This window comes from Piliocolobus tephrosceles, chromosome 8 (assembly GCF_002776525.5).
Source record: "Piliocolobus tephrosceles isolate RC106 chromosome 8, ASM277652v3, whole genome shotgun sequence".
Taxonomy (NCBI): Eukaryota; Metazoa; Chordata; class Mammalia; order Primates; family Cercopithecidae; genus Piliocolobus; species Piliocolobus tephrosceles.
Genome location: NC_045441.1, coordinates 33,128,141 through 33,147,644, shown reverse-complemented (window position 1 = coordinate 33,147,644; position 19,504 = coordinate 33,128,141). Strand labels below are relative to the sequence as shown.

Below are 19,504 nucleotides of genomic sequence, written 5' to 3'. Positions count from 1 at the left end.
TTGCAGTGAGCTGAGATCCGGCCACTGCACTCCAGCCTGGGTGACAGAGCAAGACTCCGCCTCAAAAAAAAAAAAAAGAAAATACCAGTACTATATTTCATAAGCATGGAAGGAGGAAGCAGAATGGTGTTGACAGATGAGCATCAAGGCCAGACTTAGCAGTGGGCCAATACTCTCCACCTGTAATCTGAACACATAGAGCCCCTCCCTCCTACAGCGACCACATGTACACACTTTAGGAGCTGACATGTGAAAAGTACAAAAACAAAAAAACATCAAAAAATGGGCATCAGGCATGGTGGCTCACGCCTATAATTCCAGCACCTTGGGAGGCCTGGGTGGGCGGATCACCTGAGGTCAGGAGTTTAAGACCAGCCTGGCCAACATGGTAAAACCTCGTCTTTACTAAAAACACAAAAATTAGCCAGGCGTGATGGCACACGTCTGTAATTCCAGCTAGCTGGGAGACTGGGAGACTGAGGTACGAGAATTGCTTGAACCCAGGAAGCGGAGGTTGCAGTGAGCTGAGATTGCGCCACTGCACTCCAGACTGGGCGAGACTCGTCTCAAAAAAAAAAAAGAAAAAAGAAATGGGCATCAGTTAACAAGAACAGGGAGACAGGCTTTAGGGAGCTGGGCAGGGTAGAGGAAGGCACACAGCAGAGGAAGAGCCTGGAGGTACAAAGCAAGCTGTGGGAAAGCCAAATGGCTAAGAGGGCCTAGAAGAAAAGCAGGGCCAATGATGGCACCCTCAAGGCAGCCGCTGAAGGCACTGTTGGGAGAAGAACAGACCCCAGCTCCTTCCACTCCCTCAGGACCTAATCCTGGCTCTTCCTCAGCAGGGCCAGAACCTGGCAGATGCATTACAAGGAACTTGACATCATGCTACAGCTGTAAGTGGGCACCTGTCCCTACAAAACAAAATGAGATCAACACCCAGACTCATGGGGGCTTAGCAGTTCTCAATTACCTGTTTGTCTTAAACATTATTAACAAGGATAACTTAGCTCTGTGTCTTAAAGACATAAATAAAGGTAAGATGTCACCATTTGATGTGACCTCAAACGTGCTGAGACCCTAATGAGGAAGGCTTCATATGCTGACAGCCCAGGCCACTGCTGAAGGTTCTTAAGAGGGGTCAGTGAGGAACACAAATGCCAGACTATAACAGAGGCAAAAGTCTAGGATAGGACCAAAGGTAGGAACAAAAGGGAGATGGCAGATGGTCCTACCACAGAGACAGACCTAGGTCAGCTAGTTAACCAGATACTGCTCTGGGGAGCAGGTTTAGGGTAAAAAAGGTACTTGTAGCTCTGATTTGCTAAAATATTTTACCACAAATATAATTTTCATAACAGTTAAGCATTTTAAGAGTAAAAGTTTTTTTTAAGAGGCTGGGTGTGGTGGCTCACGTCTGTAATCCCACAACTTTGGGAGGCCAAGGTGGGAGGACTGCTTGAGCCCAGGAGTTCAAGACCAGTCTGGTTAAGACAGAGAGACTCCGTCTCTATTTACATTTTTTTATTTTTTTAAACATTTTCTATTTTATTTTTATTAATAGAGACAAGGTCTCACCATGTTGCCTAGGCTGGTCTCAAATTCCTGGGCTCAAGTAATCCTCCTGCCTCAGCCTCCCAAAGTGTAAGGATTACAGGCATGACTCCTACTTACATTAAAAAGTTTTTAATTAAAAAATAAATTAAATTAAAAATAAAGAATACAACAACCAATTATAAAGTATAAAACCAAATGTAAAAAAATAAGTAAAATAAAAATTAAAAAACAAAGCAAAACAAATGTAAAAGGACAGCTTTAAGAGAAGAGTAAATATTTAAACATGGACTGAGAAAAAATTCTATTAGAGAATTAGCCTGTTAAAGTTTGTTGGGCGTGGTTATGAAAACATTTACTTATCAGTTAGTTACACTGATGCATTTATGCCAGAAATGACACAGGTCTGGAATTTGCCTTAAAATACTCCAGTGTCTACTCCTCAAACCCCAAACAAACCAACAAATAAAAAAGTCACTGGGGTAGGGAACAGATTTTTAAAAGATCTGCAAAAGGTAGACAGCTGTTGAAGCTGCGTGACCAGTCTCCTCACAAGGTTTATCATCTACTCTTCTCTCTACTGCTATGTATGCTTAGAAACACTATAACACAGATTTAAAAGTAACAATGGGGCTGGGTGCAGTGGCTTATACCTGTAATCCCAGCAGTTTGGGAAGCAGAGGTGGGCAGACTGATTGAGGTCAGGAGTTTGAGACCAGCCTGGCCAACATGGTGAAACCCCGTCTCTACTAAAATACAAAAATTAGCCGGGTGTGGTGGCATGTATCTGTAATCTCGGCTACCCGGGAGACTGAGGCACGAGAATCACTTGAAACAGGAGGTGGAGGCTGCAGTGAGCAGAGATCACCTCACTACACTCCAGCCTGGGCGTGAGTGCAGGCTGGGCGTGAGACTCTGTCTCAAAAAAACAAATAAATAAAATAAATAAAAATAAAAATAACAACGGGAAAGTGTGCCAAAGGGCAGGAGGGGAAGATGTTGAGTTTGTTCCTTTTCTGCTGTATATGAGTTTAGTCCTTGCAGGCCCCATTAAGCTCTCTGAAAATAAGTACGGAATCCGACCTCAGGACATTTCTGATGTTTAAGCAGAAGATGAGATAGATGATCTCTCTAAATCCTACAGCACTTCTAATTGTATTATCTCTATTTAAACAATTATTATCTCTATTTAAACTATGTGTTCTAAAATAAGAGCACAAATAAAGTAAAATAGCCCTAAGGCTATGTGTCACCTTTCATGGGTGACACAGCATTTTTCATGGTGTGTGGACACAGCATTTTTCATGGGTGACAAAGCATGTGTCACCTTTCATGGGTGACATATGCTTTGAAAATTGGACAGAAGCTATGGATTATCTCCCTTGAAAAACATGCACACAGCCAGGCGCTGTGGTTCACGCCTGCACTTTGGGAGGCCAAGGCAGGTGGATCACGAGGTCAGCAGTTCAAGACCAACCTGACTAACATGGTGAAACCCCGTCTCTATTAAAAATACAAAACTTAGCTGGGCGTGGTGGCACAGGCCTGTAATCCCAGCTACTCAGGAGGCTAACGGCAGGAGAATCGCTTGAGCCTGGGAGGCAGAGGTTGCAGTGAGCTAAGATCACACCACTGCCCTCCAGCCTGAGCGACAGAGTGAGACTCCGTATCAAAAAAAAAAAAAGAAAAAGAAAAAGAAAGAAAAACTTGCACACACCACATAAATGGGCCTAATTCAACTTAAAGAGGACCCACCTTGTCGTCTGGGATGGCAGAGGAATGATGAAGTCCCTGCCAGATGACAACCGGGATTGCTGGAGGGCATGCCCACTGACTTAACCATCCTGTCCCCTCGTCTCTACAAGCAGGGAGGAGTAGGGCATGCATGTGAGTACCACACTGTGCCCCCTGGAGATTCCTGGCAACAGAAACAGGCAAAAAGACACAAAGCCAGCATGCTCTGACAAAAACCATCTTCAAAAGCTTCCAGCAGGAGCAGCTATGATGGCAGCAGGCCCAGTGTCCACAGCACTGTGGCCACACCGCTCACAGAGTGCACCTCTTACCCACGAATCACTGAGGACCAAACCTTCACGAGGACAGGCAGTCTCAGCCAGGTGCTCTTCACCTTTCAGACACTAGGCACTGTCATTTAGGAGCTACTGACTCCAAATCCTAACATCACTGAAAACAACTTGGTTGGTTCCAAGAAAAGGTTATGTTTGAGAAAAGGAAGGTAAAAGAATAGGCCTGTGCACATAACAGTCCTTGATTCTGAAACCTCAGGGCTCAGTTTTATTCTAGATATAATCTACAGCTGTAGTCGTGTGTGTGTGTGTGTGTGTGAAATCTGCCACAATCTGCAACCACAGTCTTCAGTAACATCCATGACATTAAAAGCAGGGGCCAGTTTCACAGAGCACTTCTTTTGGGTAATTTGTTTACAGACTAGGGAAATAAACTACAGATTTCTTACAGAAAACCAGGTCTCACCTTGCCCAGGAAGAAATGCTGCTCCTAGGTTGCCATGGAAACAGGGAAGGATTGGGTTAGAGTCCCACCATTGCTGGGCAATAAGGCTGAGACAAAGGGGCATTCCTGAAAAAATGGGACCTGGTGGCCCAGCAGTCACGGGAATATACGCCCCCCTGCATCTTTTTTTTTTTTTTTAAATTTTAGAGACAGGGTCTCCCTCTGTTGCCCAGGATGGAGTGCAGTGGCACCATCATAGTGCACCATAACCTCAAATTCCTGGGCTTCAGCAATCCTCCCGCCTCGGCCTGTGGAGTAGCTGGAACTGCAGGTATGTGCCACCACACCTAGCTAAATTAAAAAAAAACAATTCCTACACTAATACTCAAAGGGAAAGCTTGTTAACAGGAGCCCAGTGGAAGCAGACTACCTTTTGGCGATAAGCCCCCAAGATTCAAGAGTAGGAAAAAAAGCCAAATTCACAGTGAAGATAAGCAATGTTGGCTAGGCACGGCCTCTGAGCTGAGTGCCTTGCTCATGCTACCTCCTTTCATTCTCCCAACCTCTTACAGATGAGGCACAGGAGCTTAGAAATGCTGGGACCCACCCTCTTATTACTATACTACGCTGCTTTCCCAATTCCTTCAGGAGGCTGGCTGCTTTCCCTGAAAATCAAGGAGTGGTTAGCGAAACCTATAAATATTCATTGGCTCAAAATAGAATAAAGGAATTCTGTCACAAGGCATGACTTGGCCAGGCGTGGTGGATCATGCCTGTAATCCCAGTACATTGGGAGGCCAAGATGGGTGGATCACTTAAGGCCAGGGGTTCAAGACCAGCCTGGCCAAGAGAGTAAAATCCCATCTCTACTAAAAATACAAAAACTAGTCAGGCGTGTTGACGTGTGCCTGTAGTCCCAGCTACTTGGGAGGCTGAGGCACAGGAATCTCTTGAACCCAGGAGGCGGAGGTTGCAACAAGCTGAGATTCTGCCACTGCACTCCAGCCTGGACAACAGCGGGACTCTGTCTCAAACAAAACAAACAAAAACAAAAACAAAAAAAAACAAGACATGACTTACATCAGCAATCATGTGGTGAAAAATTTAGAAAATGCCCTTATATGTAATACAGAAAAGTTAGAAACAAACAGGAAAAAAATAGGAACATAATGATCTAAAAGGCCATTCATACAGAAATTACATGAGGTGACTAAGGCATGTTACATATGAAAGTATCCTCTCCAGACAGAATGGAGGAGCTTCCTAAGGTCCTGCTCTTTTCCACACACGTTCTTTCTTTCTTTCTTCTTTCTTCAGAGGCTTCATCCTGAAGCAGCCCTTGCGGAGATTCTGGAGGGTCACACACATGCTTCTTCACATCCTCGTAGAGTTAAGTGCAGTGTCTACCGCTGGATGCCAATCCAGGGACCGTGGCTTCTGCTGGGGCCATGCTGGGTCCGATACAGATGCGGTGGTTGGTACGGCGCTTCAGTTGCCTGCCTGCCTGCTGACTCCTCAGGACGCACACACTTACCTGGTGACCAGTCAGGAACAGGCCAACGCACCAACATGAGGTAGACCCACGGCCCTGCGAGCCTTACCTTATGTACACTTTTGGGGTTTTCCAGCCAAGCACAGTACATCTCCTCCACATAGTTCGAACTAGTCCCACTGAGAAAGGGCTCAGCAGCAACAGGTGCAGAATAGCACCGAATCTGTTGAAATGTCCTAGCTGCTGCTGGTCTGTTTTGTGAAAATGTCTTAACAGTCTGGGAAGCCGTCAACGGCCTCAACTTAGCAGCACAAGTCCTTAAATGAAACATTTTTGTCCTGAAGTTTTTCACAACTGCCTGTATAAAAAATAAAAAAAAAAAAAAAAAAGGAAAGAAAGAAAGATTTTAAAAATGAGCATTTAAGACACAAGGCTACTAGATCCTGATGCTCTAGAGAAAGGATAATTTTTTTAAAAAAGCTACTAGAAAAAAACAAAAAACAAAAAAACAAAACTTGTTCAACTCTTAACTGTTGAGGAGAAAGACCCTGGCCTATAAATACATTCACAAGAATACTACCTGCTCAGTGCCACCAGTTCACATGCCTGAGCGCACAACAGAGCCGTGACTGTGTGAAACTCACACACACTCTTGCACCTACTAACACAGGATGCCTGTGCTAGCCCAAGAAAGGTTAGTGCACAGTTGCAGATATTACCATCTTCACTTAAAAATTTAAATCTCGGCCAGACTCAGTGGCTCACGCCTGTAATCCCAGCACTTTGGGAGGCCGAGGTGGGCAGATCACAAGGTCAGGAGATCGAGACCATCCTGGCCAACATGGTGAAACCACATCTCTACTAAAAATACAAAAATTAGCTGGGTGTGGTGGTGTGCGCCTGTAGACCCAGCTACTTGGGAGGCTGAGGCAGGAAAATTGCTTGAACCTGGTAGGCAGAGGCTGCAGTGAGCCGAGACTGCACCACTGTACTCCAGCCTCGCAACAGAGTGAGACTCTGTCTCAAAAAATAAATAAATAAATAAATAAATAAATAAAATTAAATCTAGTTTAAGGGCTGAGATGACAAACATACCATGTTCTTTAAATTTATATATTTTATATATATATATAACAATTAGAAAAAAGGCAACAAGGATTAATTAATTTAGAATTAGGATTAGGATTAATTGCAGAATAAGAAAAACATTTTCTTATCTGTCCAGAAACTATTGAGTACCTGCTGTACTTATGATATTACGGAACATACAAAGAAATTAGAAAAATACTTTCCTTACTCTCAATTCACCCTTGAGCAGAGGGAAAACAACACAGAAAAGATTGCAGAGGAAACACTGAGTACTTTAGAGGTGCAGAATACGCCAGACCTGTGAGAGGACAGGCTCCTTCCAGGTGGGTGTGTCTCAGGGCAAAAGGACATGGATAGGAAGGAGGGAAGAGGAGGTACTGCATGTGGAAGGACCCACAGGCGGAAACAGAGATGGGAAGAGCCAGAATCTCATGGTACTAGGAAGGGTAAGGAAAAGCCACAGAGGGATGTCCGGTGTCCCGCCCGCCATCTCCTGCACTCAGCCCCCTTTCATAAGCCATGGGGAGCCAGGTCTGAGCAAGGGAGACGTGGGTGGGCCCTGCAAAGATTGAAAAGAGCACACAGAGCAGTTCAATAATGCCTGCCTGCCCTGGGTCCTCCATGGTGAGTAACTCCACACATCTGACTCATGCATAAACCCAGAGGTTCCCTGTAAGGCAGGCACCAGCTCTTTCACTTTACAGGTAGCTTCAGTTTCCATTCCCTTAATTTTATCCAAGGTCACAGGCTACTAGCAGCAGAGTCAGGATCCAAGAGGAAAGTTCACAAGGATGCTGCCTGTGGGAAAAAAGGGTGCTTGCTGGCCTACATGGATGCTCATGAATTTGTCTCAAAGCAGGCGTCCGGGTTGTAAAGTTGGAACTATACCCCATGTCCATACCTACCCGAAGGAAATCCAAGCTCTGAAACACAGTGTGAATTGTTACATAAAATATCCTCTATATTATGTATTGGAACCTTCCTCGTGGCCCATATATGCTCAGGATACACATTAGGGACACCGAGAGAGGGCTCAGAGTGTCCTGCTCCACTAAGAAGAGATAGGTCAGCAAGAGGAAAGAGCAGAACATATTCTTTAAAAACAAACAACACAAACAAAAACTTGCTCCTTACAAATTAACGGTAAACAAGCAATATATTCTGGATATAATTAGGGAATGCAATCTTTACCCCTGGGTTTTTACTTTAGAAATCAAAAGTTTTAAGTTAATTCAGTAGTTCTTCCTACCTCCAACTACACTCCAAGTTTTTCCACTGACATATTTAAGGGAGACAAAAAGCCCTAACATTGACAGCAAAATACTACTGTTGCTTCGTTTTATGCTTTTTTTTTTTTTTATTTCTCAGGCTCAAAGGAAAACATTCATTTTTTTTCCTTTAATGTCATTATCTAGGCAACATTAAACACCCAATTGCCTCTGAGTTGGGTTTTCTACCAGAAAACAATAGCATCACCTCATTAACTATCAGTATTCAGTTGCTGCAATAGCCCAATTAACAGGTACCGAACTGACAACTGTAAAACACCCATTTCATCTGTTCTTCCCAAAGTGCCCCCTTCAACATGATCCTGTTTAAGTAAATCATGACATTTTGCTATCCACAGTCACTGAATCTGACAAATAGTTAAGTGCTGCCCAGCAGAGCTGCCAGGACAGCTAGACTTTTTCTTTTTTTTGATATGGAGTCTTGCTCTGTAGTCCAGTGGCATGATCTCGGCTCACTGCAACCTCCCCGTCTCAGGTTCAAGCAATTCCCCTGCCTCAGCCTCCCGAGTAGCTAGGACAACAGGTGCGTGCTACCACACCTGGCTAATTTTTGTATTTTTAGTAGAGACAGGGTTTCACTATGTTGGCCAGGCTGGTCTCAAACTCCTGACCTCGTGATCTGCCTGTCTCGGCCTCCCAAAGTGCTGATATTATAGGCGTGAGCCACATGCCCAGCTGAGATTTTTAAACTTCCTTTAAGATGACTCATGGGAAGAAGTGCCCTTCAGCAGATGGCTCAACATCCCCAACTCCACCCAGGAACAGCCAGGACAGCTGTTTGCTGTCCACACTCTGACAGACCCACAGAGCCAACACTAACGCAGATTTCCAATTCTGGTAAATACCCATTCTTCACCTTTCTCTCTTACATAAAATGGCATAAGAAGATATTAAAAACCAAGCACAGTGGCTCATGCCTATAATCCTAGCACTTTGGGATGCCAAGACTTAAGGACTGCTTGAGGCCAGGAGTTTGAGACCAGCCCGGGCAACACAGTGAAACCATGTCTCCACAAAAAATTTAAAAGCTATCAGGGTATGGTGGCACATGTCTGTAGTCCCAGCTACCCAGGAGGATGAGATGGAAGGACTGCCTGAGCCCACGAGGTCAAGGCTTCAGCGAGCTATGATCGTGCCACTCCACTCCAGCCTGGGTGACAGAGCGAGACCCTATCTCTAAAAAAATAAAAAACAAACAAAATATATTAAATACAAGAAGAAGGAAAACTGCAGGCCAGTCAACATTAGGTCTCGAAATTCAAGTTAGAATTCTGTAACTGATACTAAGTCAACTTTAAGAATAGTATGTTATTTGGTACAGACATTCAATTGTTTAAAACGCTTTTTCTGAAAGTGCCTCTGAGCTATCCAAAATATCCAAGTGTTTTGATTTTTGGTTTAAAACAGGGATGTCCAATATTTTGGCTTCCCTGGGCAACACTAGAAGAATTGTCTCGAGCCACACATAAAATACACTAACACTAATGACAACTGATGAGCTTAAAAAAAAAAAAAAAAAATTGCAAAAACATCCATAATGTTTTAACAAAGTTTGCGAACTTGTGTTGGGCCACATTCAAAACTGTCCTGGGCCACATGTGGCCCACGGGCTTGAGGTTGGACAAACTTTGTTTAAAAGAATGTTTCTATTTAAATGTGTGCCAACTCCATTCAGTGGGGAAAACAACAGTCTTTTCAACTGAAGGTGCTGGGACAACTAGAGCTCCATGGGTAAAGAAGAAAGAAGTCACACAGTCATATACAAAATCCAAAATTGATCAAAATCCTGAGTGTAAGAGATAAAACTGTAAGATACTTAGAAGTTTTGTAACTTTCATGAAGTAAATCTTTGTGACCTTGGTTCAAGCAATGGATTCTTAGTTATGACACCACCAGTATAAACAACAAAATAAAAACCACAAATTGGATTTCATCAAAATAAAAAACTTGGCCAGGAGCGGTAGCCCACGCCTGTAATCTCAGCACTTTGGGAGGCTGAGGCAGGTAGATCACTTGAGGTCAGGAATTCGAGACCAGCCTAGCCAACACGGCAAAACCCCATTTCTACTAAAAATACAAAAATCAGCTGGGCGTGGTCACACACGCCTGTACTCCCAGCTGCTTGGGAGGCTGAGGCAGGAGAATCCCTTGAACCCAGGAGGCAGAGGTTGCAGTGAGCTGGGATTACACCACCGCACTCCAGCCTGGTTGACAGGTGAGACTCTGTCTCAAAACAAGCAAAAAAATAAAAAATAAAAAACTTTTGTGCTTCAAATAACTTATTAAGAAAGAAATGATATAAATGGGAGAAAATATTTGCATTTATCTGATAAGGAACTTACATACAGAATATATAAAGAACTCTTATAATGCAACAGTAAAAAAACAACTCAATCAAAAAGTAGGCAAAGGATTTGAATAGACATTTCTCCAAAGAAGATATACTAATAGCCAATAAACACATAAAGTTACCATATAACTCAGCAATTCCACTCCTAGATATATAATCAAGATAAATGAAAATGTACGTCCACAAAAAACTTGTACACAAATGCCCACAGCAGCATTATTGGTAAAAGTCAAATAGTAGAAACAACTCAAATGTCCATCACTGATGAATGGATAAGCAGAACATGTTATATCTATAGAATATAATAGCATTCTGCAATGAAAACTAAGGAAGTGCTGGTGCATGCTCCACCTGGAGGAACCCTGAAAACTATGCTCAGTAAAAAGAAGCAGATGCAAAAGACATTATGAGTCTATTCCTCTGCTCTCACACAACAATCAACACAGAAGATTTCTGTGACTAAATGTGTGAGGAATTCTCCCTACCAATAATGCAATTCAAGTCTGCCGCTACCTACCTGGAGACGGCATCAGATACCACACACAGGTCAAGAGCTCAATCCCACAAGGTTGCCCCCTATTTCTGATGTAACAGCAAGTCCCCAGTTGTCTTACTTGCACTTCTGGCCAACCAGCTAGAAACTGGAGAACCCAAGAACCCCTCCTTTGGTTCAAAAAATTTCTAAGAACTCAGGGAAACACTTACATCTACTGTTTTTTTCAAAGAATATAACATAGGATGTGGATTAAGAGTTGCACAGGTCGGCCGGGCGCGGTGGCTCAAGCCTGTAATCCCAGCACTTTGGGAGGCCGAGATGGGCGGATCACGAGGTCAGGAGATCGAGACCATCCTGGCTAACACAGTGAAACCCCATCTCTACTAAAAAAAAAAAATACAAAAAAAACGAGCCGGGCGAGGTGGCGGGCGCCTGTAGTCCCAGCTACTCGGGAGGCTGAGGCAGGAGAATGGCGTAAACCCGGGAGGCGGAGCTTGCAGTGAGCTGAGATCCGGCCACTGCACTCCAGTCTGGCTGACAGAGCGAGACTCCGTCTCAAAGAAAAAAAAAAAAAAAAAAAGAGTTGCACAGGTCAAGGTGTTGGATGGGGTAAGGAGCTTCCATACCCTCCCCAGGCATGCCACCCTCCAGGAGTCTCCACATGTTCAGCTATCCAGAAGCTCTCTGTACCCCATCATCTTGGGCCTTTTATGGAGACTTCTTTGGATATGCATGACTGAAGCATAGATAACCATGTAGATATGTGATCAGACAAAAAGGGTATGATCTAACACCAACAGATTAAGTGGGGAAACCCAGCCATGCCTGTTTGTTCAGATTCTTCCTGGTCTCACTGTGTAGGATTCCTTCCTGTGCGTGTGAGGCAGGACTCCTGAAGTGGGTGTCTTGTGACCTACAATCAGACAAGGTAGGTCAGAGAATTTCTTTACGGCCAGCTCCAAGACAGAACAGTGGAGGAATATTAGAGTATATTTTTAGTTTCTATGGCCTCCCTTGGGGAGAAAAAGCAGCAGGTGAAAGGAGTGCCACAGGCCTGCTTCTGAGGCCTAAAGCACCCCAACATTATAACAAAAGACTGTCTTTCACTTTTATCACTCTGAAACTGTTTGGAAGCTACTTCAGGAACCAAGGATAAATACTTTAACAAAATACAAGCTTATTTTAGTCACTTAGGAAATAACAAGAGCTATGGGAGTTAAAATCAGGAATCATGGACAAAAACCTATATAAGTATAATAATATCACATTCCAGAATAAGCAAATCTATACAGAGAGAAAGTAGATTAGTGGTTGCCCGGGGCTGGGGCAGAGGAATGAGGGGAGAATGAGGAGTGACTCAATGGATACAGGGCTTTCTTTTTGGGAGGAGAGGATGAAAATGCTCTAAAACTAGATTGTATTGATGGTGTCACAATCCTCTAATATACTGAAAAACATTCGCCTTACAATTTAAATGGTGAATTGTATAGTATGTGAATTACATCTCAATAAAGTTATCTTTTTTAATGTGTAAGAAAAAATGTAACTGATCACTGCACATGAAAATGATACAAGTTGTAATTCATTAATTTCAAGATACAAGAATAAACACATACATTTGGGAAAAATAAGTTGTAAAATGAGAAAAAGTAAAAACCAAAGGAAAATTAGTTTTCAGGTGTTAAATGCCCTGCCCTTAGGAAATGATATACTTAAATAGGGTTCTGTCTGAAACATGAAGCTTTTGAGGTCTATGCCTTGAATTTCCCCAGTTGGGCAGGAGGTACCCTATCCCAGGGCACAAAGAATGAGGGAAATAAACCGACTACTGACGCCTATCAATATGACGTTGGCTAGGTAGAGGGGTCATTAAAAAGGCAAGACCTAGCAAAAACAGTCTGCTGTTTCTCAGCAAATGAATCTTTGAGAGAAAAAAAACGACACATCATTATATGATCCTTATACCCTATGAGTGTTAGCTGGCAACCATTTTAAAGGACAACTCATCCACTTTCTTTTTTTCAGTTTCGGACTCAATCTTTCTGATGAATCATGAACACAACATTTGCTACAAACCTATGGCTGTTATCTCATGCCTGCAATTATTTTTGTAGTAATACAAAGAACTCATATACAGAGTACAGCCATCAATTCTCCCTTATTGGCTGAGAATCTCAAAGAATTTAGTATCTTTCACTAGTGACACCTCATTACACAAAAGCTGAGGGACAGGGAAGTAGTGAGGATTACTTTTAAACTGTAAAGTTTTTTTCGGTTGCTAGTGGAAACAATTATTGAGCCTGCAGGCACAGAGGCCTCGTGACACCAAGTCAGCTTGTGAGCTTTCCTGGGCCATAAAGTGGAGATAGTAATTACTCCTAACCTCCTCATAATATCTTTTTGTAATTGTAACACAAATATGAAAGCACTTTGAAAACTTGAAGGTGTATCTATGACTAAAGAAATGGCTGGGTATGGTGGCTCATGCCTGTAATCCCAGTACTTTGGGAGGTCAAGGTGGGTGGATCACCTGAGATCAGGAGTTTGAGACTAGCCTGGCCAACATGGTGAAACCCCACCTCTACTAAAACTACAAAAAAATTAGTTGCATCGCATGGTGGCGGGCGCCTGTAGTCCCAGCTACCTGGGAGGCTGAGGTAGGAGAATCGCTTGAACCTGTGAGGTGGAGGCTGCAGTGAGCTGAGATCGCGCTACTGCACTCCAGTCTGGACGACAGAACGAGACTCCGTCTCAAAAAAAACCACACACACACATATATATATGTGTGTGTGTGTGTGTGTGTGTATATATATATAGAGAGAGAGAGAGAGAGAGACGGAGTGTGTGCAGAAAAGGCAAACTAGTGATATAAAAAGTTCAAGTTTCTGGCCGGGCACGGTGGCTCACGCCTGTAATCCCAGCACTTTGGAAGGCCGAGACGGTCGAATCATGAGGTCAGGAGATCGAGACCATCCTGGCTAACACGATGAAACCCCATCTCTACTAAAAATACAAAAAATTAGCTGGGTGTGGTGGCAGGCACCTGTAGTCCCAGCTACTCGGGAGGCTGAGGCAGAAGAATGGTGTGAACCCAGGAGGCGGAGCTTGCAGTGAGCTGAGATTGCGCCACTGCACTCCAGCCTGGGCGACAGACCAAGACTCTGCCTCAAAAAAAAAAAAAAAAAAAGTTCAAGTTTCCAAGATATTTAAACCTAAACATTAGCTAATTCGGAGTAGTGGTCAACTGGTAACTTCCAAAACATTAGTACGCTGTCTCCATCATTTAGCACAGAAGCTTTTTTAGTTCACCAATCATGGGCCGTCACCACTGGTAGGGACTAACACCTCTCTGATCAGATCCCTGAGTATGCTTCAGTATATGTCTGAAGACTGTTCTGCCCCTTCCCTGAGACGTGGTCCCACAGCATCAGAGATGACCATGACTGAAGTGATATAAATAGGTTGACTGGGGAGGGTGTAGATAAATAGGCACTTTTAAAAGGTATTGATATTAAATCTTTATGGAAAGCAGGACAATTTTTCAACATCTCATTAAAGCATATATAAAACGTCTATTTCCTGCTAAATATAGCTAAAAACATGAGGCATTACATTTAAGACAAAACAAGACTCTGAAGGGTGCAGAAGGAAGCAGACCGGCTAGGAACCAGATGACCCAAGGAAAGAGGATTGAGTTTTTTGTTGTTGTTGTTGTTGTTATCAGGGTCTTGCTCTGTTGCCCAGGCTGGAGGGCAGTGGCATGATCTTGGCTCACTGCAGCCTGGACCTCCCAGGCTCAAATAATTCTCCTACCTCAGTCCCCCAAGTAGCTGAGACTACCACAGGCGCACATCACCATGCATAGCTAATTTTTGTATTTTTTATAGAGACAGTTTTGCCATGTTGGCCAAGGTGGCCTCAAACTCCTGACCTCAAGTGATCCGCCCATCTCGGACTCCCAAAATGCTAGGATTACAGGTATGAGCCACCACACCCGGCCGAGCACTGAGTCCTTGATTTTCTTTTTGCTTCATATGTCTCAGACCTAGGTACTGGAGAAGCCTACAATCCAGAAATGCCAATAGGTGTAGACAAAGAAAACTACAAACAGAAACCTGTTCTCTCTAGCCAAAGGACCAGGAAAAGAGCAGCAAGATGGAACACTTTTAAAGTTTTAAAGAACAATTGCTCTACTGCAGCCAAACTCCACGGGAAACTTCCTCACTCCACTTAGCTGATGTCAGAATAGAGATCAGGGACTTTCATCCCCACCTGGTGAATAATGAGTCCTCCCCAACTCACTCCCTGATAAGTCAGTGGAGACCAGGCAGGGAGTCTGGATTTCAATCCCATCCAGCAGTAATGAAACAGCACCCCTCCCTTCCCAGGCAGAGTGATATCGCCAAGGCCTAATGGGGAACTCTTACAGCCATACAGCAATAACAAGGAATCCCTTCCCCCAGACACCCCACCCAGCAACAATGAGGAAGCAGCCCCTCCCTGCCCCAGCAGAGGAAGACTGCATTACTTAGAGATTTAAACAAGATCAAGAGTCCATAACATAACACCCAGAATGTCCAGGTTGTAAGTCAAAGATCACTCTTTACATCAAGGGCCAGGATAATCTTGGCTGGGGGTGGTGGCTCACACCTGTAATCCCAGCACTTTGGGAGGCTGAGGTGGGTGTTATTACTTGAGGTCAGGAATTCAAGACCAGCCTGGCCAACATGGTGAAGCCCCATCTTTACAAAAACACAAAAATTAGCCTGGCATGGTGGCATACGCCTGTAATCCTAGCTACTTGGAAGACCGAGGCAGAAGAATCTCTTGAACCCGGGAGTTTGCAGTGAGTTGAGATTGCGCCACTGCACTCCTCCAGCCTGGGCGACGGAGCGAGACTTCGTCTCAAAAAACAAAAACAAAAACAAGAAAAGACAATCTACAGACACCAATACCAAGATGACACAGACTTAGAATTATCTGACAAAGATTCTAAAAGAGGCATCCTCAAAATGCTTCCACGAGCAACTATGAACGTGCTTGAAACAAATGAAAAAGTTCCAGCAAAGAGAAGATGTAGAGAATAAAATAGACATTTCAGAACTGAAAAATGCACTAAGCGAAAGAAAAAAACTTAAGCATGGGTTAAATGGCAGAATAAAGAAGACAGAGGAAATTAGTGAACTTGAAGACAGAACAAGGCCTCAGGGAAATAACAAAAGATCTAATATTGATGTCATCGGAGTCCCAGACGAAGGCAGAAGGAGGGGCTGGAAAAACATTCAAAGAAATAATGGCTACAAATCTCCCAAATTTGGCAAAAAGTCATAAAGAACCCCATGCAGAATAAACCCAAATAAATGCACACCAAGACACATCATAAACAAATTCAGAAAACTCGATACAAAACCCTCCCCCCCAAAAGAACAACAACAAAAAAACCTTGAAGGAAGCCAGAGAGAAATAGTGCATTATATACAAGAAAAAAAAATGCCTGTAATCCCAGCACTTTGGGAGGCTGAGGCGGGCAGTTCACCCCAGGTTGGGAGTTTGAGACCAGCCTGACCAACATGGAGAAACCCTGTCTCAACTAAAAATACAAAATTAGCGGGGCGTGGCAGTGCATGCCTGTAATCCCAGCTACTTGGGAGGCTGAGGCAGGTGAATCACTTGAACCCAGGAGGTGGAGGTTGCAGTGAGCTCAGATCATGCCATGGCACTCCAGCCTGCACAACAGCAGCAAAATTCCATCTCCAAAAAAAAAAAAAAAACAAAAAGGCCAGGTGGCTGGGCCTGGTGGCTCACACCTGTTATCCCAGCATTTTGGGAGGCAGATGCAGGCAGATGACTTGAGGTCAGGAGTTTGAGACCAGCCTGGCTAACATGGTAAAACCCCATCTCAACTAAAAAAAATAAAAATTCGCCAGGTGTGGTGGCAGGCACCTATAGTTCCAGTTGCTCAGGAGGCTGAGGTGCAAGAATAACGTGAATCTGGGAGGTGGAGGTTGCAGTGAGCTGAGATCACAACACTTCATTCCACCCTGGGCGACAAAGTGAGACTGTCTCAAAAAATAAAAACAAAAACAAGCCAGGCGCAGTGGCTCACACCTGTAATCCCAGTACTTTGGGAGGCCGAGGTGAGTGGATCGAGTGGTCAGGAGATCGAGACCATCCTGGCTAACATGGTGAAACCTTGTCTCTACTACAAATACAAAAAAATTAGCTGGGCGTAGTGGCTAAGCAGCCACAGTGACTGAGTAGCTACAGTCCCAGCTACTCAGGAGGCTGAGGCAGGAGAATCGCTTGAATCTGGGAGGTGGAGGTTGCAGTGAGCTGAGAACGTGCCACTGCACTCCAGCCTGGGCGACAGAGTGAGACTCCCTCTCAAAAAAACAAAAGAAAAAAACCAGCCAGGCATGGTGGCACGTGCCTATAGTCCCAGCTACTCAGGAGGCTGAGATGGGAGGATTGCTTGAGCCTGGAAGGTAGAAGCTGCAGTAAGCTGTGATTATGCCACTCTACTCTAGCCTGGGTGACAGAGTGAGACCTCGTTTCAAAAATAATAAATAAATATAATAATGAAAGGTGGCTGGGCGTGGTGGCTCACACCTGTAATCCCAGCACTTTGGGAGGCTAAGGGGGTGTCAATCACGAGGTCAGGAGACCCAGATCATCCTGGCTAACACGGTAAAAGCCCGTCTCTACTAAAAATACAAATAAAATTAGCCGGGGGGTGGTGGCACGTGGCTGTAGTCCCAGCTACTTGGGAGGCTGAAAAAGAAGAATCGCTTGAACCCAGGAGGCGGAGGTTGCAGTGAGCCAAGATCGTACCACTGCACTCCAGCCAGGGCAACAGAGCGAGACTCCGTCTCAAATAAACAAAGATGAAAATATCTGCAAACTACATATCCAACAAAGCGCTGGTATCTAGGATACATTAGAAATTCTCAAAACTCAACAGTTAACAAAAACTGAACAATCTAATTACAAAATGGACAAAAGATATGAACAGACATTTCACCCAAGAGTATACAGGGGCCAAGCATGGTGGCTCATGCCTGAAATCCTAGCACTTTGGGAGGCCAAGACAGGAGGATCAGTTTATCCCAGGAGTTCAAGACCAGCCTGGGCAACATAGCAAGATCCCATCTTTTCCAAGAAAAGAGAGAATAGACAGATGGCAAATAAGCATATGCAAAGATTTTCAACATCATTAGCCATCAGAAAAATGCACATTACAACCACAAAGAGACATTACTACACATCTATTGGAATGGCTATAATAAAAAAAGTAACATCACCAAACGCTGGCAAGTATGTGGAGAAACAAGATCATACAGTGCCAGTGTGAACGTAAAATAGTACAATCTCTCTGGAAAACAGTTCGGCTGTTTGTTCAATAACTAAGCATGCACTACGACTTACGACTTAGTGATTGTATTCCTGGGCATTTATCTTGGAGAAATGTTAATTCATGTTCACATAAAAACCTGTACATGAAGATTTGTAGCAGCTTTATTTGTAATAGCCAAAGAATGGAAACAGTAAAGATGCCTTTTAATGGAAGAATAAACCAACTGTGGTACATCCATAGCCCAGCTTCAATAAAAAGGAATGAAGTACTTTTTTTTTTGAGACAGGGTCTCACTCTGTCACTCACGCTGGAGTGCAGTGACGCGATCTTGGCTCACTGCAGCCACTACAGCCCAGGCTCAAGCGATCCTCCCACCTCAGCTTCCTGAGTAGCTGGGATTACAAGAACGCACCACTGCATCTGGCTAATTTTTTTTTTTTTTTGTAGAGATGAGGTCTCACTATGTTCCTCAGACTGGTCTTGAACTCCTGGGCTCAAGCGATCTGCCTGCCTCAGCCCCCCAAAGTTGCTGGGATTACAGGCGTAAGCCACTGTGCCTGGCCAAGGAATGAACTACTGGTACACGCAACAACCTGGATGATTCTCCAGGGAATTAATCTGAGTGGAAAAAACCAATCCCAAAAGGCTCTATGAATCCCTTTATTTGGCATTCTTGACATGCCAAAATTAGGGAAATGGAGAACAGATTAATGGTTGTCAGGAGTTGAAAGACTGGGAATGGGAGGGATGTGGGTGTAGCTATAAAAAAGCAATGGAAGGGATCCTTGTGAAGATGGGAATATTCTGTATCTTGAATTTTACTAATGTCAACATCTGGTTGTGATATTTACTACAGTTTTGCACAATGTCAGAGAAGTGGGAAAGGAACACAGGATTTCTCTGTACTATTTATTATGACTGTATAGAATAAATTTTTATATACAATTTCTTAAAATTTTAGTGTTCTTAAAATAAATGTATCAATAATTTGTACAATGACCTCAAAATAAAAATTACCTAAAAATCTAAAAAGTGGATGATACTGTAGTTTTCTCTTTCCTTTTTTTTTTTTTTTGAGCTGGAGTCTCCCTTTGTCGCCCAGGCTGTGGTGCAGTGGCGTGATCTCGGTTCACTGCAACCTCTGCCTTCTGTGTTCAAGCGATTCTCCTGCCTCAGCCTCCTGCTGAGACTACCGGCCCACGCCACCATGCCCTGCTAACTTTTGTATTTTTAGTAGAGACGGGGTTTCACCACGTTGGCCAGGCTGGTCTCAAACTCCTGACCTCAGGGGATCCACCTGCCTTGGCCTCCCAAAGTGCTGGGATTATAGGTGTGAGCCACTGCACCCGTTTTTTTTTTTTTTTTTTAAAGACAGGATCTCACTGTGTCACCCAGGCTGGAGTGTAGTGGT

At 43.8% G+C, this 19,504-nt stretch overlaps 1 protein-coding gene across 3 annotated transcripts in view; it reads right to left on the bottom strand.

Annotated features, from left to right (window-relative positions):
• The window catches only part of OGDH (oxoglutarate dehydrogenase), a 95,254-nt gene that overhangs the window by 73,883 nt on the left and 1,867 nt on the right, over positions 1 to 19,504 (bottom strand). For 2 of the 3 annotated variants that reach the window (XM_023226487.2, XM_023226485.2), the window contains exon 2: positions 5,625 to 5,873. In XM_023226487.2, coding sequence (XP_023082255.1) covers positions 5,625 to 5,846 — 222 coding nt within the window. In that variant the 5' untranslated portion in view covers positions 5,847 to 5,873. Of the gene's footprint in view, positions 1 to 5,624; positions 5,874 to 11,564; positions 11,653 to 19,504 lie in introns of all 3 variants that reach the window. The other variant, XM_023226486.1, reaches the window with a different exon arrangement.